This window comes from Plectropomus leopardus, chromosome 2 (genome assembly GCF_008729295.1).
Source record: "Plectropomus leopardus isolate mb chromosome 2, YSFRI_Pleo_2.0, whole genome shotgun sequence".
Taxonomy (NCBI): domain Eukaryota; kingdom Metazoa; phylum Chordata; class Actinopteri; order Perciformes; family Serranidae; genus Plectropomus; species Plectropomus leopardus.
The window spans coordinates 37,535,064-37,562,565 of NC_056464.1; the positions used below are offsets into that span (position 1 = coordinate 37,535,064).

General features: G+C 38.6%; 1 protein-coding gene across 1 annotated transcript in view; it reads left to right on the forward strand.

Moving 5' to 3' along the window:
* rspo4 (R-spondin 4) overlaps nucleotides 1-22,011 on the forward strand; it is a 43,924-nt gene extending 21,913 nt beyond the window's left edge. The window contains exon 5 of the mRNA XM_042498450.1: nucleotides 21,428-22,011. Coding sequence (XP_042354384.1) covers nucleotides 21,428-21,567 — 140 coding nt within the window. The 3' untranslated portion in view covers nucleotides 21,568-22,011. The remainder of the gene's footprint in view (nucleotides 1-21,427) is intronic.
* Nucleotides 22,012-27,502: the final 5,491 nt, after the last annotated feature.

Sequence of the window (27,502 nt, forward strand, 5' to 3'; positions counted from 1 at the left end):
CAATTTTGAAAAGTAACTAACAAGAACCGTTTAGTGTTAGAGGACACCAGTTTAGGATTCTCACACAATTTCAAGAAAAAAACTTTTCCATGACTTTTCAAGGACCGCTGATTTAAATGTTTTCGTCTTGGTCTACTTATATTTTTCGAACACATCAGATTCAAACTCTATTCAAACATTAGTTGAGAGAGGGAACACAGGGAGAAAACAAAGAAACGTTTGTGATGGTAAAAAAAACATATAACACTAATCAGCATGTGACAGAGCGTATTTGCGTCTCTTTGGGGATTTTATAAAGTCACTTTGGGGGTCATTTTGCATCTCTGGGTTTTTTTCAGTGTATCTCTTTGGGAGGTTGTTTTTTTGCTTCTCTCATGGGGTCATCTTGCATTTCTTTGGTAGTTGTTTTGTGTCTTTTTAGGGTCAGTTTGCATCTGTTCGTGAATGTTTTGAATCTTTTTGGAGGCATTTTGTATTTCTCTGTGGTCATTTTGCGTCTCTGTGGTTCTTTTGCATCTCTTTAAGGTCATTTCGAGTGTCTTTGGCGTTGTTTTGCGTCTCCATGGTCGTTTAGCATCTCGTTATGGTCATTTTGCATCTCTATGGGTTCATTTTGCATCACCTGCTGGTCATTTTGTATCTCTTTGGGGTTGTTTTGCATCTTTTGTTGGTTGTTTTGCATCTCTTTGTAATTGCTTTGAATCTCTTTGGGGTTGTTTTGCATCTTTTTGAGGATTGAAAAAATGACTATTTTCAAGACTTCCTTATGATTTTTACTGTATCCGTGACTTTTCCAGGCATTCCATGTCTGTAGGAACCCTGCCAGTTGCAGTTATGTCTTTCTTATAAAAATCACTGATTGATGCTGCTGCATAATGACATTGTTGGATCGGCATATCGCACTGAGCTCCATCCACAAAGACGCATCAACAGATCCTCACAGAGGCTTTCTGTCCTGAGAACCAAAAAAAAAAAAATTCCAGATGGAAACAGAAGGGAATGAATTATGAAGATGAGGAGAGCGATAACAGACCTCTGCACTGTACGTCCACCTCGCTCGGCTCCCCATGGCTAAAAAAGGACTTGTATTTCTTTACGTTGGCTGCTCCGCGGCAAGATACCATCTTAAAACATCACACCACCTCAGCTCCATCAGAGGTTTACGCTTTTACACTACTTCCATCCAAGGATATCAAGCCTCTCATATTTGGTGTAACTCACATAGATAGGGGTAATCACGTCCAGGGCGTAATGCTCGTCATGTGTTCTGTGTTTGTGAGGGTCCAAATCTGAAAATAGACTCCAATGGCAAAGAAAAACTCTGAAAGCTTTGTGCTGTGGAAATGCTGTCAATACTAGTTAAAACTTGTATCGAAGAGAATAAAAACACAGACTATTTAGTCCATTACGCTAAGGCCCTCATCAGCAAGAGATCCACTGTACTGGAGACAGTGCCTGGATCTTGTTTTTAACTCTGCATTAAATTAATGATGAACTTCATGAAGATATTCCAAAACATTAAAAACCAAACTTGGCAGCGGTTTCTGCTTTCCCCTCCAAAACTAAGTTGTTGTTGTGACCTTTTTTTATTGTTCCATATTTTATTTCTCTTACACAAACAGCACAAGAAGCTGTGAAACATTTTAACAGTGTGGAGGAATGTACAGAGTGGTTCTGTTAACTTTTTCCAAATTGGTGAGAAAGCCAACAGTAATTTCCTTTTTAAAGCTCTGCAAATATTGTCTTATGTTTAGTGTGTGTGTGTGTGTGTGTGTGTGCGTGCCTGTGTGTTTTCCACTTCTTCCACAATGGAAGGCATGTCATTTGAAGTAATTATCATTATCATTGTCAGATCGTATGTCCGGTGGCATTAGCAGAGGAAGAAATCTGATCCAGCAGAGTCTGGCGCAAGGATCGGCCCGTGGACCTAATAGCACACATCTGGGATAAAAGGGTGCTGTGGCATCTCCCTGACATTCCTCTGTTGTTCCAGATTAGACGGCTCTAGTCTTTTAATTCCCGCTCTCTTGTTGTCTTATTGTTTTCAGATGATGAGGAAGGACATGGGTCTCATCTCTTATCCACTCTCTCTCCTCTGGTTTTCTCTCTGTCTCTTCACCGACGGCAGCAAACTGACACGGGTTGACAGTGGACTTTGTTGTTTCTCCTCCTGGCAATTTAGCAACATCCAGCATAGACTGTTCAGATGTTATGCTGTCGGGGAATGTCTTGGAGACACAAATATATTTCCATGTGGATCCACATTATCTTATCAACAGCTTTTAACAAGCGGTTGCCCAGACAGAGAAACTGAGTCACAGGTTCAAGTCCGAGTCAAGAGTTCAGAGGTGAAGAGGCAGTAGTTGCAGGTGGTGCTGTCGTGCTGCAGAAATGCGTATTTTGTTTTTGATTAGAGTAGCATACGGTCAACTGGATTGTTGGTAGTTTGATTCATGGGCCAACAAAATTGAGGTGGGTCAAGTAAACGAGCAGCATTTATCTCTCTGGCATTCCCACCGATGAGCAAAAACCCCCACATATGTGCAGGTTTAACAGAAACTGAATATTACACAGTAAAAAAGTGACAATTTTATTATGGAACGAGGTCAGTTTTTTAGAGCTTTTGCGGCAGCAACCATTCACATTTGCCTATACCTTACATACACCATAGATACTCAACTTGCTTTGCTTGGGGGCAACTTTTGCAAAATACAAGGAAGCAAGGGGCCAGTCGCAGCATTCCCTTGATTGGAAGATGTTTCTAGGATTTTAGGACTTTTCCCTGATTTTAGGACATTTTTGGATTTTAGAACATGTCTAGGATTTTACATTGTTTCCAGGATTTTAGGACATTTGTAGAACTTTAGCACATTTCTAGGATTTAAGGAAATTTCTAGGATTTTAGGAAATTCACAGGATTTTTGGAAGGGCTGTACTGGCCAGTCAAATCGGATTTGACTGTTCAATGTGAATATTCGATGGTTCTTTATTTTCCCATATAAAGTTTTTAAATTTGAACAGGTTCAGAGGGACTTTATGTGTGACAGCAGGATTCACAGCATACAGTAAACAAGACAATGACAGATTGCAATGAACCAAAGCTAATGATGATGATGATGATTGGGCAGCCCAAATAGCCTATGGAGATAGATTAACAGATCGAAAGATATAACACAAAAAATATAAATAACATAACGTTCGATACAAAACTTTCAGAAGCCCAAAAGGTCCAACTACTATTGAGATGAAATGGCTGCGGGCTTATCGAGTCCAAAAAACCATCAATGATCGGCACAGACCATCCAGACCACCCTTACAAACATGTCTCTGTGTCGGATCACTACAGTCTCCCCTTACAGAAATGTTAAATAGAATGCATCAACTTAGTCCACATCCTTGAGCTCCCTGATGTTTTTCCCAAATCCTGCCAGAGCATTTTTGTCTCTTTCTTCTTTGTTAAAACAGAAGGACTGCAACGAATCAAAGAAACAAAACATTGTAAAAAATTAAGAACTGTCTCCTCAAGGACTTGATTTTACAGCATTTCAACTCACTGAATCACAAAGGCCAGGCGCCAGCTAGATGTTATTTTGTCTGAGGACATCTCACAGTGCTTAAAGTTGGCCAGGATGACACCGCAGTTCATTTGGGTTCAGCCCTAAAAATGCAGTTTGAATGGTAAAAATATGTCCAGCCATCATGGCAATATCAATGTCTAAAGTAAAAAAAACAGTCTTCCCCGTAAATCTGAGGGCATAGGCTTCAGCGGTATAACATCAGTAGGCTATAAGCTTTAAATGGATGACTTAAACAAATTGGCCCTGGGAAACATACATCGAGCCGTTATATCTATGGATTCACACTGATGAGAAAATCAAGCCTTTTAATAGGTTAATAGGACCTTAGGGACATAAGCTTCGTTCCAACCAAATAGTCCAGTTAAGTTCAGTTTGTTACACATCTGAAGTGTTATTTTTATGCTTCCATTATCAAATATTATGGACGGTACTGTTCAATGCCGTCCTGTTTTTTTTGTCACCAATGTCTTGAAGTACCTAATCCAATACTAGATGGTGGAGGTAGAAACACTGCAGTGTGTTGATTGGTCAATGGAGAATTGAGACTCTAGTTCGACAAGGACTCAGCGCAGAAATCAAAAACCTGCTGTTTTAAAATATTCCATCAAACGAGACAGAGACCATGAACAGCCTGTTCTTTTACGTTTTGAAAATGTCGCACAAACCTGTTTTGTGGATAATCAATGAGGTGCAGATGTTGCTTCACATCATCTGAGAAAAGGAAACACAGCGAGAATTTCATGGAGCAACAATGCAGCTGTTACCATCTGGTAACAACCCCGTCTACATGGAAGAGTACTGTCTGCTGGGCTAGGGCAGTATGTTATATTTCACACCTTCATACATCCCTGAAATTTTTAAAGTTAGGGAAAGTCATATTCTCAAACCTATTTTCCTTATTAAACTGAGAAATACAGCTGTACACCTTTTGAATTTGACTTCCTCTCGGTCACAGAAGACTGAAGAGGCCTAATAGCTTCATTAACCCATGATAAGCACACTTCATTTGAACTCAACAGAAACAAAATCAAACTCAAACTAATTTGATTACTCTTGCTAGTAATCTAGTTAGTAAGTCCACCTTTCCAACAATCACCAGCTCCAGTTTGATCAAAATAAATCCTTAATTCACCAAGTTAGATGTGAAAAATATGCCGCTATTCCCCATGGTCTCTCTCTGCTATTGCTGGCCACCGGTTGTCTACAGTCCTGTAATTTCTCCCTCCACCACTGTGTGTCTCGGTGTCTTTCAGCTCAGCTGCCTGTTTCACCAATAGAGAACGGAGAGCTCTGGTGGTGCATGCTGTGCATTACATACAATGAGTTTAATAGAGAGATGACCACCTGTATTTATAACATACCTTAAGGGTTTTTTAAATACCCTGATATACTGCAATACCGTGATACAGCCTAAGCTTAGTTGCAGACAAGGCCATGAGTACAGGACAGTAATTAATTGGCAACATGTATTGCCACTCTCACAGCCAGTGTGGAGATCTGGATTATGTGCATTTAAATCAGCAAGGATTCAATGCCTAAAAATTTAGAAGGAAAAAAAGAAAGTATTTTGTGATTCTCTTTAGTTAAGTATCAGAGGATAAACAAAGCAGCTAAATCAGATAGGAGCCCAAAGCCTTTTTATCGAGTAGGGTTTCGTACACCGCAAATTACTTGGAGGTAAATTTAAGCAGCATAACTGGGAAAAAATAACTAATCATAAGCTGTATAATTACACATAGTCTGTCCACATGTTGGTAACTCAAACAGCCTTTTCTTGGGTTCGCTCTGAACATATATTTGTGAAATGACTTTTGCGGCAACAGACACGTTTGGTGTTAGTGTGAAAGCTTATTAGTTGTATTTATGGTCATGATAATCTCCCACTGATTTACTTGTCTCCTTTTTGGTGAAAGAGAGCAGCAGCGTAGAGCTTATTTAATATATTAGGCATTTCCCCCTACTTTAAAATTGAAAGAAGCTCAAACATGTTTTATGATGCAGTGAAACACAAATGTAAACTGGAGGGAAACTGTGGTATCTAAGTCCAGCAGCAAGCATCTGTCTTGCATCTGTCTTACATAGGCTAAAACAACTGTGGCTGAACTCCCCTGTCAAATGTCCATCCTTCATTATTAGTCCATTAGTACCGCAGTGCATTGTTTTTTAAATCCTGCAAAATAGAAATGAATGGATATAAGTCAAAACTTAGGTCCCTCGTGGCTTGTTGCCCGGTCATTACTTTTGTACTTTGAATGCTGAACAAGAAAGCAAAACTTAATTCATACAAGTGATTCCTCTTGGGAGGAGAATACTGCAGCTGTACTTTAGTGTTTAATGCACTAAATGCAATAAAAATCAAGCACAGGCTCAGTACAGTCCCACAGCACACTCATAGTTCTGCACGCTACAGCTAGCTAGCCAAAAACTAGTTCAAAACACAATATGAGGCTGAAAATAACACATGGAACGGGGCTGTCCGGTGGGATACCAAAGTCTTTGAGTATCTGTTAAGCGCACAGCCACTGATATTCTACAGTACTAACAGGAAGTGACCCAAAATGTGCACTGACTTGCGAAATGTTAACAAATACAAGTCTACATTTATAAAATTTCCTTTCTTTTTGTAAGGACATCAATTAAACTGCAGCTTGTAAATCTGAGTTTGAATTTGCATTTTGAAGGCTCATGCACACCTTCATTATCTTGTAGACAGGTGCGCAGGAGATAAAATGTCCACAGGGAAAGGAGAAGAGAATTCAACACTCTGTCCTTTAACTTGCAATAAACTTTATTCAAGAAATAAAACTTTTTTTTCTTTAGATGTGGTTTTCCCTGATAAAGGTTTTAGGACTGATATATTTCTAAAATAAGGTAAATTGTTAAAGGACAGTGTGTAAAATGTTTAAATTTAACAAAAAGCACATTAATCAATTGGCCATCTACAATACTTAAGTTAGTAACTGAGATGTTGAACAACACCAGACGTATGTTGGCACTGACAAGGAATGGTGCTGGGACCTCATATTTCCTCAGTTCCCTCTACAAGAGTAGTTCCCAGCCTGAGGGTTAGGATCCCCACAAGTGTTTGCAAAACTAATCTGAGGGTCTGCAAAAGGATCTATAAGAATGGGCGAAACATATTTTAGCTGCACAAACTACATCCTACATCCTTTCTGGATACTTGCATGTCTTTAAAACAGTCCCCGTGCCAAATCTGCCCCCCAGTTGGGTGCCAGAAGGTCCCTCAATCATTGTCTAATTCACAATGAAAATAAAGTGATTCACACTGGGAACTGTTTTTGTGCTTTTGGTATACATAAGGTGCAAAAATGCATAAAACAGCATCAAAATAGAGCTTGTTTATCAAAAAAAAAAAAGTGCCAGCGGAGGATCCCCCTCAATTCCCGACAGTGGTCCTAACTAAGTCCCTAATGTCCTAAAATTCTAGAGACATTCGAAAGTCCTAGACACATCCTAAAATCCAAGACACATCCTAAAATCTGAGAAACGTCCTAAGGTCCGAGAAAAGTCCTGAAATCCTAGAAATATGGGGCTGCTACTACTGGCCCTTGGCCTTCTGTCATTTTGCAAATGTGGCCCCCAAGAAAAGTTGAGTATTCCTGCTCTAAAAACTACATAAATCAAACAAATAAGAAGAAAATCATTCTTTGGCTAAACTGCTCACAACTCAGAGACGTATGAAATAGGTGTTTAGAGTGCCTGAGTTGACTTCACTTGGTTTTAATTGGTCAACCCCCCAAAAGGTTGGACACCAAGACACACAAAGGGATTTTTTTCCACAGAAGCTGCACGCCCTCTTACCTGTTGATTCTGGGGCCCTCATGTCAAAAAGATCTCCTCTACAGTTTACATTACAGCTTGCAGCCATGGCAGGACCAGATCACCTTCTCACAGCAATTCTTAGCAATATTTTTGGTTGATGTCCTGTTGGACCTGTGAGAGTGTGACTATGTCTTTGAACATGATGTGACGAGACTATGTTCAGATTTCCATCTAAATGTAGAGCACATTTTAACCAAAGTGTCAGAAAATGAAAATGCATGCGCTTTCTCATGCTATGCTATGCTGCTATGCAAATTGCAAATATTGGGAATTGATTCTTTGAATAGAAGATGAACACCAGTCAAACCCAAAACGAAGGACAACAACAAATGTATAACATCAGAGAGCACACTGTACAATGAAACAATATTACAGCTATGTGAGGTGCTCTGGTAACTGCAGTGTTCATACAAAATAACCAAATAACAACACTGCACCCTCAAAAATTACAATAGAGAGGAATAAAGTTTCAGAAAATTAAAGAAATTATCATTTTTAAAGATAGTATTGACTACTGGACAGTTGGACTGTATTACATTGCATGGGAGGTTCTATCTGTAGGATGTTAGCTTGTCATGCATACACATTGTATAATTTGTTCACAAGAGAGTCTCCCACAGCTTTTCCAGTCTGTGATGTTAACAAGCGACACTTTCTGGAGCAGCTCCATTACACATGAATAGAGACCACGTGTGACTTTATCAGGGGCACATTTGGAGTGACACGGTGATATTATCCAGATCAATTTTTTATGGGGATATGATCTCACTTTCTGGTCGGGCACTCTTAGCACAACAAAATAATTCAGCTATTATTTAATTTATGCGTATAGGCACAAACAAAAGCATGGCCTGAGGCATTCTGCTGTGACCATGATGTTGTGATGTGTTCAAATCAGACTCTTTTTGCATGTCATTACCCGATGTTTCCCATCAATCTCACGACTGTTTTGCAGTATAATTTCAATGGAGGAAGGGGAAATGTGTACTTTTGATAACTCAAATCAGTTCTGATGCGAGATTGAAAACATCTTCATCACTGCTGATAGTACTCAAATCTCTGTAATTAGCACGCTAGATTTAGGATCGGGTTTATCGGTCAGTGTATGAGTGATGATGTTATGAACTGAGAACCATCGTCTGTTCTCTTACCCTGACATCCAACAAATATTTCAACCCATAAGACGGCATGTCGTTTGTTTTTACCCTGTAATATGACCCGCAGTGGTGTTTCCTAAAATCGTACCAAAATTATAGAATAGCTTATATATTAACAATCACAGTTTTAAACACATGGTTAGTGTTGCGAAACAGGTGCAGTCCGGGACGTCCCAATCTGATCTACAACTCTGGGCCATAAAAGGTCCCGCCCAACAAAAACGTAAATATGGGATGTAATAAATTTCTTGTACAAAATACTAATGTATTCACACTGCGGAGAACAGTCTCCTGAAATCACACCAGATTTTATACATCGCTGCATGTAAGTGCTGCTGAATCATCCGTTTGATCCACACTGGCTTCAGCTGTTAATGGCATTACTGTCCTCAGAACCAGCTGTACTACCAGCTGCTGCAAGGACAAAATGTCTTTACCAGGCTGAGTAACCTCAGAATACAGTGGATAAAAAGCAGGCTTTATTTTATTAACCCAGCCTTGATATGGTCATACTGACACTTAAAAAGTGAAACTGAAGATTAATTGTTTAATATATTGTTATTCGAACATTTACAGTCAAATATTTGTGTGATCTGAACAGATACCTGTGGACATTCACTTCAATCAGCATATTTCTTAAATGAAAGATCTGATATATTTTTGGAACGTCAAAAAAAAGTACTTTAAAATGCTGCTGGTGTGGATTGCATTGTTTGATGTGTCTGTGGATCACTGTGGACAGAGACAAGGTATTTCTTTGACTTCTGAACAGACAGGAATGGTGGAAAATTCGAGCTGTGTGCCTGTAGTGTTTCCAACAGCCCAAACACAAAATTTTACCTCTAAGCATGCTGTGCTGCTTATCCCTGCATTAGTCTGCCTGGCTAAAACCACACAGTTGTGTATGTTGTGGAAAGTTTAAATTTTCACTGACAAAGTCTAAAAGTGACCGATGGCAACAGTTGAGATATTGTTACATTTGAATGTGATGTGTGTAAAATGAATGGTTCTATAAAATCGGAGTTTAAGGCTCAACATTCAATAAAGATGGATGTTTCAGTATCTGTGGGGTCGGTGGAGATGGGCCAGTCTGGCTCAGATTTCCAAGGCTAGTCCACCACTAAGAACAGATGTGCATCAGATAAAGTGGGCACTTCTGGCAGCGAGGGAACTAAATTATCTCTCATTGAATTCAGACATGTGGAGCTAAATATTCAACAGTTGGTACACAAAACATCTGAGCACTGGAGTGAGTTCATTTGACTTACAGTGTGTTCTCAGACAGAGAATTATGCTAATGTCCCAAACCTCTGTAATGCTTCTTACCGCTTCACAGACAGTGCAGATAAGTTCCATCTTTAGGTTTATAAACTTTAATTTTGACTCTGTTTGAAATGCATTAACCTTACCAAAGTTTGGCTTTGTTTTTATAACACCTTTTCATGTGTCACACAGCTGAGGATCATCAGGACGTGTTACTGTCAGAATTAATAAAATCATAATGAATTCTTTTCTGATGTCTTTAGGGATACACGATTAGCTTTTGTATTATGACACGAGGCCAGGGGCCAGTCACAGCAGCCCCATAAATGTTTCTAGGGTTTCAGGACATTTCCAGGATTTTAGGACATTTCCAGGATTTAAAGATGTTTATAGTATTAAAGGACGTTTCTAAGGCAAAAGGACGTTTTTAGGATATTAAGAAATTTCTAGGATTTCATGACAATTAAAATATTAAGGACCTTTCTAGGACTTAAGGAAGTTTTCAGGATTTTAGGACTTTAGGACATTTCAGGCACCAGGAAGACACCAGGCACCCTATCAAGGGGCAGATTTGTAACCTTTTTAGAAATCCCACTTCAAAAGAGTGTAATATAAAGGGTCATAGAAACATAGATAGGAAGATGTTAGGTACATCAATTTTCCAACTCAATATTTCTGTCATATACATTAAGGGCAGAAGGGAAAAAAAGTAATATTCTTAATATATGGCACTGGATTATATTGCAAAGAGCAATCTTATATCCACAATTCAGTCTGACAAATCCTGCCTGATAGACAAGGAGTTGCTTTAGATTTTATGGTTTCAGACACTGCTACTTCAACATACAGTCTGTAGCTACTATGCTAAACTCAGTGGCCCTCTCATCCAGCAACACATGGATCTGGGTAGAGCTTACAGGGTACCGTAACACAACACAGACAGCCATCTAAAGTACATTTTCCCGAGTATCATATGTATTAAGTTAACGCATAGCGATCCCGGTGCAGACGTAGCCTCGGGGCGACTAAAACTCTGGACAACAGGTATTCATTAGAGAACAAGGAGCTCGCTGCACACTAACTTTTTTTCTCACTTTTACGCCTTGAATGTCCTCAATGTATTTTGGAGGCAGGCCTGAGTGAAAGCAAATAACGAGATTTTTTTTCTCCCTTTCCCTTTAGAGTTTTGGGCAGAGATGAGAAAAGTATGTTTCTAGGTGGATTCCAGGCATTTTCATAAGGTTTCGTGTTAGTGTGACTGATTCAATTTGGCTGGATTCAGTCCCTTTCAATGTACTTTTATAAAATCTTTATCAGATCATCAAGAATTTAGAGCCCCGGTATGCTCCACAGGTGGTCCTTGTATACACTGTTTTGAAGTACTGAATGTATCAAAGATGCCTCAGCGGTCTGCTTTTATAATTATTTTACAACTCACAGGCATCTTTTGTCCTGAGAGGATCATTCTGCACGACACCTCCCTCAGCTGGTATCTGTTTCAGCTACCCTGTGATCCCTGAGAACCTCAGTAGGACTTATTTGACTCGCTCTTAAAATTAAATGAGGACAGGTGTACTTTTTACAGTAATTAGAGAGATCTGCTCCTACTGCACCTGCTGTGACGCTATTACACAAGCCTCTGGTGTCTTTTGATTCACAGCATGAGAGAACGTCTGAGTTGGTAAACATTTGCGTGCTGTCAGGTATGATGTCACATTACAGCATTGCTGGATGTTGACATTCCTGCTAGTGTGTATGTGTGTGTTATATTTGTGGTACACACACAGCACGCCATAACTTAATTATGGAATATTTCCATCTATGGGATTAAAAGGAAAAATGTTTCCACTACGTTCTGGGTGAGAAGAAATGGGGAAGTTTTGATTAAATATCAGGCGTTCAGCTTGAAACACAATGTTGGCATCATACAGCCAAAGTAAGAAAATACCAAACCTATAAATCACAATACAGACCACAAAAAAAGCCACAACAAACCACAATACAAATATAGGTTAATGTTTAAGTTCTACATTTTTAGCCAGTCAAAAGTGCCTTGTAGTTTAATTGAAGAAACAAAAACAAAAACAACAACACAGGAAACAAGCAAAAATGGATCTTAAAAAATAGAATAAGTATAAACCATAAAATTGTGAGAGTAAGACACTACATAAAAGCCAGACTAAAGAGATGTCCATTTCCCCTCAGATTCTCCAGCAGGCTGTTCCAGTGTTTTGGAGCGTAATGGCTAAAAGCAGAATCACCAAATGTTTTAGTTCTACTTTGTAAAACAGCAAAAAACATGTCTTGACTCTTGAAATGGCGATGTCAGTTACACAGACCACATATCTCAACAACTACTGGATAGACTGTTGTGATATTTTGCACAGACATCCATGGTCCAAAGAAGAGAAAGCCCTCTGATTTTCAAGACTGTTTCTCTGGTGAACTTAGCAGGTCAAAGATTTCATTTAACCTGTGTAATATCTCAGCAACTAGTTGACTGTCACATAAAAAACACAATAAAAATCATGGTCCCAAGAGGATTAATTCTTTTGAATTTGGTGAAACTCTGCATTTTTTTCTTTAGTGCCAACAAAAGGGTTCAAATTTAGGGTTTTGAGTGAAATTTATCAAGATCTACTTGCTGGATTGTCACAACATTTTTCTCCAGACATTTATGTCCCCCGCCTGATGAACTGTATTGTTATCATTCATTTTAAGAATGACCAGTTCATTGATATATGCTGTGCAATGGATGTCAATACAAAAAAAATATTATAACATGTTTTATATATATATATATGTATATATATTAAAATAATAAAAATATATTCAACATATTAACATCGTTTTTGTGAGCATGTCAGCATGCTCACATTAGCCTTTAGCTCATACCACTGCCATGCCATTGTCAAGTCAAGTCAAAGCTCTTTATTACCTGATATCACAAAGTATGGTACTGCCATAGCCGAAGAATCTTGTCTGGTTTGCTTAAAAACACTAAATGACTCTCAACATTGGTAAAACTAACATATAAAACCAGTTGCTGGATGTTTGTTTTGGGTTTTTTTCACACCAACTGCAACGTGGTGCAGATTTTTCTGATCTGGATTCAACCTCCAAATGTCAAATTTAGGGGTTGTTTGTTTAACCTCTCAGCTTCTGTTGCTCTGCTGTACCATGTATTTACCTGCGTACATGTGAGGGTGCATGTTTGTCTGTGACCCAACAGTTGGTTTTACTGTTCTAAGTCAGTGTGTGTGTGCGTGTGTGCATGCGTGCGTGCGTGCGTACATGTTGGCCCACATAGCTCTATGCCGTTTATAACTTTATGTGGATTTATCACCCGTTATGCTGATGTACAGTACTTTTTACCTCACCACAACATGTGGTTCTGAGTGTACCTCTTTGTTGTGCAAGGAGTCAGTAAAGGCTCAGGAGGATAAAACCAGCATTTTTGAAAAATCCTTTCGCTTTTAGTCTAGTATATTTTATCCCTCTGAGACTTTGCCACATCTCAGTCAGTTATTATTTTAATTTAAAGGGTCAGTCATTCATATCACGAAAAACACAGTTCTCACTTAACCTTAATGGTAATGAGGTATACAGAATACAATGTAAACAGGCTGGATTATGTCTGTGGTGGTCAAAGCATGGGAAAAATCGAAAAAGTCAACAAGTCTTCATAACTAAATAACTGAATAGGTTGTTTGTCGTCACCTTCCAAAAATAAACTCTAAAATAAACTCATATGACCTCATTGTTAAGATCACATAAAGCAGTGATACTCAACATAAGGCCCAAAGCTAAATGGGACCCCCAGTAAGGTTCCGATTCTAGAAACATCCTGAAATTAGAGAAATATCCTTAAATCCTTGAAACATTCCAAAATCCTAGCAATGTCCTGTAACCTTAGAAATGTCTCAACGTCACAGAAATGTTACTAAATCTGAGAAACGTCCTAAAATTCTAGAAAAATCCTATACTTTTTTCTTTTTCTGATCCAGGACATAAATCCACACCAAATTCATCGACTACAACAAACAAACCATACAACAAGACAATATTAATCACAAATCAGCTTTAAAATCATACAAAATATACTTTTTACCAGAATCATCATCATCATCCAATCTCTTTATAAAAGAGATACTCGAAGGAGCTGCACTACAAAATGTCCTAAAATCCTAGAAACATCTTCAAATCCCAGAAACATGCTAAAATCTTAGAAATGTCCTCAAGTCCTACAAGAACGTCCTAAAATTTTGGAAAAACATCCTAAAGTCCTAGAAACATCCTAAAGTCCTAGAAAAGTTCTAAAATCTGAGACACATCTTTTTCTCTACTTTGAATATTTATAGGAAACAGGATGGAAACTTTGCTGACCGAAGTAATTTGGTGGCAGAGATTGGCCGATTTTAGTGAACTAACATAACTTTACATATTACGTTCATGAAATCTAAATTAAAGGATCAATTACTCACTTTAATGAGAGCTTTCAGGAGTGGCCCCGTCATCTGGAAGTTGCACAGTTGTGTGGGTTCATAATTCAGTTTCCTGTTTTTTACTGATGATTCAAAACCTGTGGAGAAAAAAGAAATTATGAATTAAATTCACTGGAAGACATTAAGTGCTGATTTGTGTTTATTAATTCCTGTAATAGGCTGCAGTTTTAAACTTAAAAAAATTATGCAAACAGTACTGGCTTTTGTGTCAGTTTTGTTTTGTATCAAATATACCATCCTACATAACTCTATGTGACATTTAAATAAAGTACTGCATGCAATGAAATTCCATTCATCACAAAAACAACCAAACCTGCCCGCAAACTGGAATTTACTGGTCAGTTTTAAAGCCGAGACATTCAACAGAAGCGTTTGAAACATCCTGACGTTTTGGCGTTGGTGTATTCAGGTCAAAAGAATACTGGCAACACATGAGAGAAGAGTCTGGTGTCTGTTTTCATTGTTTAACAGAGAAGTTGACCGTCGGAACAATCCCCCCAAAAAACTGAGATTATCCACTGACGTTTGTGATGTGGTCAAACATTTAATGCTTTTGTTTTAGAGGATAAGTGGAATTCAATAGAATATCCACAAAACAACATTTGCATTCTTGTGTGTGTTCATGCATGATGAGTGAATATACATTTGTGTGTGTGTGTGTGTGTGTGTGTGTGTGTGTGTGTGTGTGTGTGTATGTATGTGTGTGTGTGTGTGTGTGTGTGGTTAGGTTGTTATGTGATGAGCAGTTTTCCAGTGCGATGCTGGATTCAGTTAAGATGGCTAAAGGGTAATTCACTCTCATGACATACCGGCTACATCCCATTTGGTTAACTGTCTCCATTTCCGTGTGTGTGTGTGTGTGTGTGTGCGTGCGTACGTGCATGCATGAGTTAGTGGAAGAGAGAGAGACACCTACTGTAACAGAAAGAGGAGTTAGGAGGTGAGTGTGGTTGCATGTAAAGATATTGTGTTTGTTCAAATATCCCATTCTAAAAACTCTCCTATGTAGAATCTCCGTCCGCACACACCAGAGTTTCAGGACAGACACCAAACAATCCGGACCAACAAAATCATCTCACAACTAAAATGAAATTATTTTAAAAGTTAGAATAAAAACACCAAATCACAAAGTTATCATAGGCAGAATAGCATGCTGGCTATTGCATACTGCAAAATCTGAGCGGATGCAGTATAACATCCTGGTACTTTTGCCATAACACATTAAACATACTATGAATTGGGAAACAGTGAATCTTCTTCTGACACACGATATAGTATGGTATGGGATTTTCAAAGTATCCATTACATAATAAGTGAGATGATTTTGTTGGGCCGGATTGTTTGGTGTCTGTCCTGAAACCCTGGTGTGTGTGGACAGAGCAAAAGAAAACATGAGAGTTTTTAGACCCTCTTTGAACTGGAGAAGCATGTAATCATGTAAATGATGTGAAAACAGGCATAAACACCATTTTTTTTAACAATAACACACTAACATCAAGATAACCAAAAGCTAAGAGGCAGAAATGTGTTTTGAGCCGATAGTGGAGGCACGGTAATTAAAAAGGAAGCACGAGAAGCTTTACAGTCGAGCAGCAACAGCTTCCCCTTTCCCCTTCCTAGACCACTTGAAGAGCCAACCACCTCAGGTCAGACAACCTAAGAGATGCGAGGGAGACTTAAAAGCGTTAAAAGATCTGAGATATATGGAGCGTCTAACCCCAAAAGAGCCTTAAAAACAAACCGTAACACCCTAAAATCGGTTCTATGCACAAGAGGCCAGTGAGGAGGCCAGCACAGGGATGATACGGTCTTTATTCTCTGGTGCCAGTAGGAGGCCGAGCAGCAGCACGCTGGACCAGTTGGACCAGCTGCAGACAGTAAAGGCTGGATAAAACCTACAGGAGCTAAAGGGGTCAAGGTGGCAGGAAATTAGTGGGATGATCAGGATAATTTGCAGTTATGCCACCACTCAATTACACAGTCAGAAGGTTCTTTTGCTCTTTGTTGTTTTTCTGTGGGAAAAGGATTTTGATGTTTCACAGCCACACAGCCAGCTTCTTTATACACATTTTTACCAATAAATGTCCATGACTTTTAAATGAATTAAGAACAGGATAAAAACTGAATATCTAAAAGTAAATAAGAGACTGTTCATTTTTATGAGAGGGGACGGGGTGGTGCAAAAAGGGGGACGCATCTCAAATGTATTTTTAAGCACTGTGGAGGGACCTATGTTTTTGTTAAAAAAATATTTCGCCTTAGGGAAGTGGCAGACAACTTTAACTGTATTTTTCAATCATTTTTATCATTTTACCCTCATTTTTTGGTTTTGTTTTTTTAAGAAAACATGCCATGTTTTTAAAAAATGTTGGTGCTTTTTTGTTTTCCTTTAAAAAGAAATCATCAGAAAATCATCATCATCTGAGCAGCTAGAAAACAAAGGAAAACGTGGATAAAGTTAGGTTAGGCTAGAGTTTGCTCCTCAAACATTTAACTCTGGTCACGTTGTCAAACAGGTCTACTGTCAGTGTTCTGGCACAAAATGGATCATCAATTTCTTTATAAATTCTTGCCCTTTTTTCATTAAAACTTTTGGTGATTTTTTTTTCCGATTTTTGGTATTTTTTATTTATTTTTGGTGATTTTTTTTCTCTAAAGATTTCTGTAGATTTTGTGTTTCTTTTAAATTTTTTGATGATTTTTTAAGAAAACATGCCTTCCAAACCTGCAGCCCGTGGGATTGGAAAGCATCTTTCCTTAAAAAAAAATCACTACAATGACACCATTTATGATAGCCCCTCACGCTTCCTCAGCATTACTTCATTGAAACTTTCACGGTTAAATCGTGTAAACGCAAATGTCCAGACAGAGAGAAAATAGAGTCATTTCAGGACAGCCTGTCTTAATTCCCAATCATCAGCGCAGCGTCCAAAATCAAAGCCATTGTGACAGCATTGCTAATGAAGGACAGATTACAGGAATGAGGGGATGGCAGAGGAGGAAAGGAGGGAAGGAGCTCATGGAGACAGAGTTGGAAAAGGAGAGGAAGAGCTGATTGATTTAAGGAAGAGGATGAGGAGAGGAGACAGGAGGGGATTTAAAAACCCAATCTCTGAAGATGGGCTCTCATTACTAATGAAGGGCAGATGACAGCGGGGCATTACAGCGTGGCACCGCAGTCTTCCTATAACTGAGGGGGAGAAAAGAGACGTCCTGATGTAAACACACGGAGCCGAACCGCTCTCCTCATCACTTTGGCCTCTGACACAAGAGATAAACAACAAAATATCATTCAAGGCAACGTGTGAGAAGCAATCTGCAGCCGACCTCCAGCGTGGAATTAAGTTTTCACTGCTACACCAGCGGCTAAGATGTCATGCGAGCATCTGGCTCGAGCTCAAAACGTTGTCAGTGTGAGACTCGTGTGTAGGTTTGTGGGTGGAAACTGGGAACTCCAGCGCTGCCTGCTGAAATGCAAGTGATGTGCCTTCGAGCAGCACTTTCAACAACACCCCAACTTGACTGTGGTAGTAGTTCAGACTGATGGATGTAAGCTAATGTGTTCAACATCATGAAAGTACCATCAGTACTGTCTTTATCTCTTAAAAAATTTGTGTACATATGCTTTGGATAAAAAAGGAGAGGAAGAGAGCCAAACGAAGGAAACCATTTTGTTTCTGAATCATTTGTGTTTTCCAAGATTACTTATAGCAGTGGTACTCAAAAACTGTTTCACACTGAATTGTTTTAACTTTAAGTATACATAAGGTGTCAGAGTGCATAAAACACCATCAAAACAGAGCTTGTTTATCAAAAAAGTACCAGTGGAGGTTCCCCCGTACCTCCGACAGAGGTCCTGACAATGTCCCTCATGACCTACAATCCTAGAAACATCTTAAAATCCTAGAAAAGTACTTAAGTCCTAGAAACTTTCTAAAAATCTTTGAAATATCCTTAAAATCATAAAAACATGCTAAAATCCGAGAAATGTCCGGAAATCCTATAAACATGAATCACGCCGCTGCGACTTTTTGTTTTGACCCGGCAAGAATACTCGTGATGGAGAGGACTATAAAACGGAGTACATTTTAAAAAAAAACCCAGCAGAGTTTGACATGAAGAAAGAGGAAGAGAAGTTATAAGAAAAGCAAAAGCAAACAGCAATGTTTCCGTGATGAAGAGCTATTGTGACCGCAGGAATTTTGACTGTTGTCTTTCAGGGGACGACTGTGGTGTTCTGAGAGCGGAGGTCAGGGTGGATGTTCAGGACAAAAACTGTGACTGAATTGGGAGAGCATGTTTGTTTCCTGTTTTTCACTAACAGTCAATTACTGTTTACTTGCACAAAATATTCTGCTATTTTTTTCTTTTTTTCTGGAAAATAAGGAGGGGAGGGAGAGACAATTTGTCCAGACATAAAACTCAAAGTAGCTGCGTTAACATGAACAAAATATACCGGTTTTTGCCCTTATTCAGAAAGACAACGGGCCTCAATCACTAACAGTGCATACATACAAATCTGTGATTAAACTATGCACATGAATGTTTGGGTAGAAACCCAGGATTCATCAATATTTTCTTGCACTTATTATTATTATTATTATTTCATTTTCACCAATTACTGTCATAATTAAAATAGTCCACATTGAAAACAGTGTCCCAGTCCTACATTGTCAGTAGTGTCAGCAAAAACACGTTGATGCATATTTCCAATCCGTCATTGTCATAATTAGCTTGTTTACTATATTACGTGAATGTTGTTACAAAACAACATCCTGCTGAATCCCAATCAAACTCTATATGGAAAAAAAGACACTGATAGTCTAATATTCATATTAACGGGCCAAATCTGATACATGTGACATAATTCTGATTTGGGCACAGCCCTCAGCAGATGAACCAAAAAGCTAATTAGAGGTAAAGTTTTAGGCTGTCTTCTTTTCTTCTTTCCTTCCTGCCCTTCTGCCTGCATTTATTTTCACTCTCTGATGTCCAACCAACCTCTAAATCAACCTCAGTTCTGTATATTACAGAAAATTATTCCACTTTTAAATCAGAGCCAAAAATACTGAAGCTCTCTTCTTCATCGCTGAACATCAAAACCACATTTTCTATCCAGGCTAAACCCTGCCGTAATAGCACCAGACAGCTATATGAGATATACGGATAAGTCTGAATCCGATATGTCAGGATACATTGTGAAATATCAGAATACTCATTCAATGAGCTCTAACCCACTAAAGTTTTAGATAAGAACTCCTGAAGCTTTTAAAAATGACATAAAATCTGATCTATCCGAGTGTCTGCAAGAGAGAACACATCAGATCTGTAAAAAGCTTTCTCTCTTTCTGTAAACTCGAGGCCAAAATTCCCCTCTGAAAGCAGCGATTCATCACAGAGAATATTTCACTGACGCCTGTCAGATCTGGACTCCGCACAGAGCTTCAACCGGCCGAATGCAGCGCATCAGTTCACATTATACGTCACAGTAACTATCAAACACCTGAACAACATTTTACAGTGCATGAAAAAAATATTTAGCCACCTTTTTAGCAACAGCTTTTCTGCAGTTTTGCACATTTTTCACAATCTTTTGATGAAATATGAACTCTTGATGGAGGGAGTCAGAGGAACTGACACCAACATTTCTTTTGTTCAGTGCAGCCAAACATGTAATCATGTGATGTGCAAAGTAAGGTGCAGACCAGCTGTGTGAATTCTCAGGTCTGCTGTTGCACAATAAAGCACACACATTTCTGTTAGAACAATTCGAGACAGTTTTATGGGGATTTAAGGCCTATAAGGTGAACTCTGATCCAGTGTAGCACTGTGTGAGGCACATGGGTCCCTTAATGCATGTCTATTTTTTCTGGCTTTGAAAGTTTTCGCAACCTGAACACTTATTCTGCCTCCAAACCTCTGCATGAAAAAAGAGGATACACTTAAACTCTCTGTTAAATGAGAGTTGGAGATTTTTTTCGATGTACACTTGAACAGAAATTAAAAAACTTTTTGCTAATCAGTATACACTAGTGATACACTAGTGATACACTATATATATCAAGTCCCTTGAAATAATGTTTACTACTTAGCTGCCTCAGGTCAACAGTTGGATGCTGGCATTAGCAGGACAATAAAACAGGTACCGCAGCGCCTTTAAGCGTGAGGATTCATTCACTGAGCAGGAAACAAACTAACAGCTCTCCAGTTCATATATTTCTAAAATTTGCAAGTCGCACTGGTGCTCCGTTTACGTCTTCAGTCTGATCTCGAGCGCACAGCTGATAGCTACTGGGTTTGCTTACATGAAGTAACAGAAGTACAAATTTAATGGATTATGTGCTGATGGAGAGCTCTGGTGTTATGTGATGCTACGTGATAGTTAAACACTTGCTTCAGTAATCCTGTCCGGTCTAGTTTTTGGCTTCATATCAAACCATTTCGAAAATGTTCACACCAGCCCAACCCTTACTTCAACACTGGACACTGTTCCCACAAATAATTCCCAAATTTTATCATTCATTTTAAAAAAGGAAACTATGGACAATAACTGCAGAATCATTAGTTTATATTTCCTTATAAAAAAGTAATTCTTAATTCCCATGATTTAGTAAAGTGAATTCATGTAGATGTAGGACAAACTAAATCTGGTTAAAAGATTTACTGACTCTATTTCATTTTGTACTTAGAGGCTGCTTCATTGAGTCAATGAGAGGCTGTTGAAAAATGACATAACGTTCAACATTCAACCAAACCACTTAGTCGATGTTTACTGAGCAGCTGAAGGACTAAGTGAAAGTCGTAGCTAATAACACAGGGATATATACAGAGAAGTGTCTCACTCAGTCAGGCTTATTCATATAGAAATGAAACTAAAAGAGGGCGACAGCAGCATTATTCTGCTTATTCTACACGAGCACTTGAGGTGAGGCTGTTTATAAATGATAAAACAAAGTATGCAGTCGGGCAACTGTAACCAAATACAGATGTGTGACGAGCACAAGCCTGACAACATAAACTGTGGACTGAAACACAAATATTTGTACTATTTACCGTTTTAACTTTGTTTTTCATCCGTCAGAAAGAAGAAAGAATAAAAAAGGAGGACTTGGAAGGAAGAGGGAGAGAAAACGACAATGGCTGCTGGCCAACGACAACGCTGGCAACTCGGCCAACGGAACAACAGACGGCGCCGGAGAGCACGAGGATCCCCAAGGATGAGACGGCCGCACAGCTCACCACCGCACCTGACACATGTTGGAATATCAGTCAGCTGACGTCAGCAGGAGCTTTGTAATCTGAGAGACAACTCATTGTTTATTTTGTTTCCAATCAGACTGTGCAATCTTTATTAAAACGCGCTGCCATTCATTACAATCTTGTTTACAGGGAAAATAAACAAATAAGTCGATATTATGACTAAGAAATTCTTACAATGTGATGCATGTGACCAATGAGTCAAATTTCCCCACCCAAGAAATGTTGGCAGTTGCCAATAAAACAACTGTCCCTTCATGAATAAATCCAGCATTTATCTAGAACAGTGATACTGAATTTACGGCTCGCAAGCCAAATCTGGCCCCCGACAGGATGCCGGGTGGTCCCCTAAACATTTTCTAACGCACAATAAAAATAATATGATTCAACTATTTGTGTACTTTTAGTATAAATATGGTGCCAGAGTGCTTAAAACAGCATTGAAAAAGGGCTTGTTTATCAAAAAAAGTGCCAGTGGAGGATCCACTGCAACCCCCAACAGAGGTCTTAGCTAAGCACCTAATGCTCTAAAATATTAGAAACGTCCTTAAGAACACAGAAGAGAATGGACAGGATTACCGAAAAGAAATTTCCTACAATAATAGAAATATTTTAAAATCCTAGAAACATCCTACAATACTAGAAATGTCCTCAGATCCTCGAGATGTCTGAAAATCCTACAAACATGTCAAATCTGATAAATGTCCTAAAATCTTAGAAACGTCCCCAAGTCCTAGAAATGTCCTACAATCCTAAAAATGTCCTGAAATCCTGGGAACGTCATAAAAACCAAGAAATGTCTAAAGATCCTAGGAAGGCCCTAAAATTTGATAAATTTCTTACAATCCTTGAAATGTCCTAAAATCCTAGAATCATCCTAAAATTTGATCCGTAAAATGCCTTAAAATCCTAGACACGTGTATGGTGCTGCTGCGACTGGCCCCCTCCATCATTTGACAAAAATGGCCCCTATGAGCAAAGCTAGGAGAGTATCCCTGATCAGAAAGATATGCTTTCTATGCTCCAGAACAACACGCTCCTCTCTCAAGCTTTCATTAACATTTCCCCTTTTTCCTCCCTGCAACAAGTCGCCTCTCACAGGATTTCAGAACGGGACCTCCCATACGCAAGATCTGGAAACAAAACAAACAAGAACAAGCAAAAAGTACAGAAAAGCGCACGCCTGCTGGCTGCAGCATTTTCTCTCAATAAGAGACCAATTTCAAAAAAATGCTGCTCTTACAACTCACTTAGACACAAAAACATCAGAAAATAGGGACCAGGCTGAAAAATACCAGTTCTCCTTTAAAAGCTCTAGCAAACATGTGGAGTGCATTTCTTTTTTCATAAAGCCTTTGCAAAGCTGATTTTTCTCAAAAGTTTGAAACCTGCATTGTTTACATCTATGTTTACAAACAGCCTTCATCTTCACCGTCTTTGTCGGTGTGTTTATGTGTTTTCTGACCAGTTACCACCACCTGTTGATCAGTGGAATATTGATCAACCATTGGTGGGAGTGTTTCTCACACACCCACATGCACAAGTAGGAATGCGCTGATAAAAAAAAACAAAACTCTGTGACATTAATTATGGTCAGAACAAGGGATGAGGGATCGAAACCCGGTTCTATTGAGGACCCCCTTCCACTTTTTTCAAAACCCCAAAATCCATATTGTTTGAGCTTATAAATACTGCTGTCGTGTCCCACAGGTCCTAAAACTTAACATTAGATCTCATGTCAGGTCATTTAAATCCCCAAACATCGTAAGAAGTCATGTCAGTTAAAATTAGTGATCCAATGTTGAAATCAAAGTTGAAATCAGCAGGATAAGAGCTAGTTAGCTAAATGAATGAGGTTACATAAGGCTTCATTGTGACGTGTTTAAGGTCGGCTCACTTCAAATGTAACATCAAGAAAAATCAAATATAGGTTTTGGCAAGAAACTTCAATAATACGGCTGTTTGGGTGAGAAATGTGTTTTCCCAGCAAAATAAAATGGATGGGAGAGACGGAAAAACAATGTTTTTCATTTACTGCTGCTGATATATTGTTGCTATTTTCAGTTTAATGTTACGATGAAGATGTCTTGTTACATCAGCCATGTTTACTGAGGGCTAGAAAGGTTTTGTCTGTTCAGCAACAGTCACTTGTTAGGCAAAAAAAGGAAAACCAGTTCTGTTTAAAACGTTATGTCGCCTTGTCTTTCCACTGAATAACAGAAAAGTATCGACAGCGGTATCGAGGCTCAGATCGTAAAAAGAGCCTCAATAATGGTATCAATATCAATAAAAATCAACCTGTAATTCACCAAACCTGACAGTCTCACTTTAATGCACACAGTTTCTGTTCGAGACCTAAACCTCTTAATTTCTTTGACCTGCAGCAGCTTTAATCTGAACAGTGTAACTCATTAAGTTATCAAAAAAGTGTGTAAGCTTCAGTAATTCTGCAGAGTCACGACCTGTGTGTTGTCACCTGCAGACAACTATTAAGTGGGCAAAGTAAAGTGTTTTACAGTATATGATAATCCAAAATCTATTATTAAATTAAAGATGACGATAAGCCTCTATCTTCTATTGCGCAGTTAGTGAACGAACAGATGCTCAATGTGTAATTTTGGTGATATGTTACCTGCTGTGTCCTGTGAGTCGTTTCCAAATTTAGAGAGGTCTGGGCAGAGATGTAAACTCTGAAAAAAGAGAGAAAGCTCAATAAAATAAGAAAGTCATCATTCTAAATATAGAAAAGTTTGTCGATGGCTTTTGAATTTAAAAAAAAAGACAAAAGTGTTGGATATTGTGTATCACAAGCATTTGTTGTTGCATTTGTCAGAAAAAAGAAGGAATTCCCAAACTGTAAAAATTGTTACCAAGACATTTAACTTCACATTTTACCTTTAAATCACATTTTAAGTACTTAGTTGACATGTTTATCAATATACACGTGCTGTATATATGAAGGGAGGCGGCTGAGACAATATATGCATTAAAAGTGGTATAAAGTAACTCAGCAGCTTTATTATCTGCCTGTCTTATCAGATATTGCACAAGAGAAGCTGCAGTAAAGTGTAGCGTCACTAAAATTGTTTGAAACTCTTTCTTTTTTCAGAGCTGATAAAACGTTTCCTGTCTGTTCATTGGCTAGCTTCTGTCAGTTGTCTATTTATCAATATTTCTATGACTAAATGGAATTTTATTCCATAACATGAATGTATGTTTAAAATAATGTATATTTTGATGCTGCAGACATATTTCATTTGCATAGTTTTACCAACTGCTAACCTATAACTATTTGCAGACTTGTGTTCAGTGCAGAAGTTTTGCCTTCTTTTAAATGCTTGAATTCCTAACATGGTATACATGTGACATTAAGATTGTGGATTTGACAGCAGAGGAGTAAAATATTTCCTCCTTCTATTGATTTGTGTCATTGTGCTTTTTACTCTGCCTGGATTATTAAAAAAAGATGTATAAATAATCATTTTGAGGTATCTTAATTTAACAAACATTGTCTCAACTGCATTTTTATGTAAATCACAGTATTATAATGTAAAGCAGGGCAAATACAGATTAAAATATTACAGAAATATTGTTAAACCTCATTAGCCTCCTGTAAAATCCACATAAAACGCCTATCCGAGACCAGCTGATTCTGTTCAGTTTTAATACATGTACATACATGGTCTTATTTGAAAGGTAAAATGTGTTTTTCCCCAACTGTCATAATCACTTTAGCTGCTTCTGTCATTGAGTTATATTAGTTTAAACACACTAAAACAAGAAAATATTACATTATATACAGAAAATATTCAGGTATTTTTTAAAAAAATTTTTAATAACATAACATGCCATCAAGTTTTAGTAGGCCTACAGGTTTGTGAAACAAAATTTTGTGATTTTTCCAAAAGTGTTAGAAAAAAATTAATTTTCCGAAACTATTTCAGGATTAGAAATTCCTATATGCAAATTCCATTACTTTTTTCAGCTTCACCTGACCGTGCAAATCCTGACTCCAGTAGCCTGCCCACATTAAAGTATTAGAGTACTCAAATGGCACACTCACAAAAACGTCTAACTTAACCCACTATGGTACGCATTATGATGCCAGTTGGTAAAAAATTAAAAAATATATTTATATAAAAGTCTTCAATGTTTCTTTTTTGTCATAAATAAATCTAAGTAGACATAATTTTAAAATATATATATTTTTCAGTATAAACTTTTGGGTAAGTTACCTCAAAGCAACACCATACCTAATAAGAAAAGAGGGCTAGTGTTTACCTTCAAGCAACATTATACCACAGTGAAACAGTCCAAGAATTACATGTGGCATATTTCAGCAAACTTTAAGATTCAAAATTAAACTTTACTCATTTGTTATTTTGATTTTTTTTAAATTTTTTAATAAAGGTGACTCAGTATGGCCCCCAGAAAGTCATGTTACAGTATAAACAGCGCTCTTAGTTTCCATAGGGCCCTGGCTCTTTAATAAATCACTGCGACATATCTGAGGATGTATTGTCTGAGCGTAAAAAAAGCCAAAAATGCGTATGTTACCAAGCGGCAGCAGCACCGCAGAGGGTTATCAATACAACTTTTAATGTGTCACAGCAGAAATCAATTTGTGATTAATTCGTAAACTGTCTTAAATCAGCAGATAACGTCAAAGTTGACATAATAAAACTGGTCAAACTGCCTGTCCTTATCACCTGGGTTAGCTGAGTCCCGAAGAACCGTCAATCAACAACCGTCCCCGGAGTCCGGAGCCGCTCTGCGCCCGTTCAGCCCAACGTCTGCCCGGTTAGCATTAAGCTAACACAGCCGGCGGCTAACATCTGACACGGAGCCGTTTAACGGTCTCGACAAACTCACCCCGACACCGTAACTGCTCTACTCTGCCGTTAAACCGTTAATAACCGTTGGGGAACGTGGTGCTAACGGTTAGCCCCGACACTGTGAGGGTGTGTGCGGGGGAAACTCACCGACTGGCCCCCGGTGGAGGCAGCACACCCGGCGGCCGTGACAGCAGCGCGAGGAGACGACCCTGAGCAGAGAGATACGCTGCTATTTTAAATATAACAAAATATATAAGACGCCTGTTAACGCCGTGGTAGGTCGTTGACTCCCAGTACTCCCAGTACTCTTCCCAGCTTTAGTTTAGTCCTTCATACCGAGCGGCAGCCGGGTCTTCCTCCAGGTGCTCCGCCATGTTGTTTCTTCAGCAGCCGCCAACGGACGAAACAAACTTTACCAATGGGGGTCGGTCATTGTAGTTTTTATACAACGCCACTAAATCCCGCACCAGTGATACTCAATTTACGGCCCGCGGGCCAATTCTGGCCCATTTGAAAGAGTGCCAGGTGGCCCACCAATCCATTTTCAAATTAAAAATAAAAATTACAAGACTACTACAAGGAATCGTTTTTGTACTTTTAGTGTACATAAGAGTGCATAAACAGCATCAAAATACGCCAGTGTGGCATCCCCCGCATTCAACGGAGGCAATAGCTGAGCCCCTAATTTCCTAAAATCAGACAAACTTCCTAAAACCTGAGACCTCCTAAAATTTGAGAAATAGCCTAAAATCCTAGAAAATGTCCTGAAATCATGTAAGCATCCTGAAATGCTAGAAATTTCCTAAAATCCTAAACATGTTCTAAAATCCGAGAAACGTCCTAAAATTCTAGAAATGTCCTGAAATCCAAGAACGCCCTAAAATCCTGGAGATGTCCTAAAATCCTAGAAACATCCTAAAATCCTTAACACATCCTAAGATCCTAGAAACGTCCTGAAATCCAAAACATGTCCTAAAATCCTGGAAATGTCCTCAAATCATAGAAACATCCTGAGATCCTAAACACATCCTAAAATCATAGAAACATCCTACAATTCTAGAAAT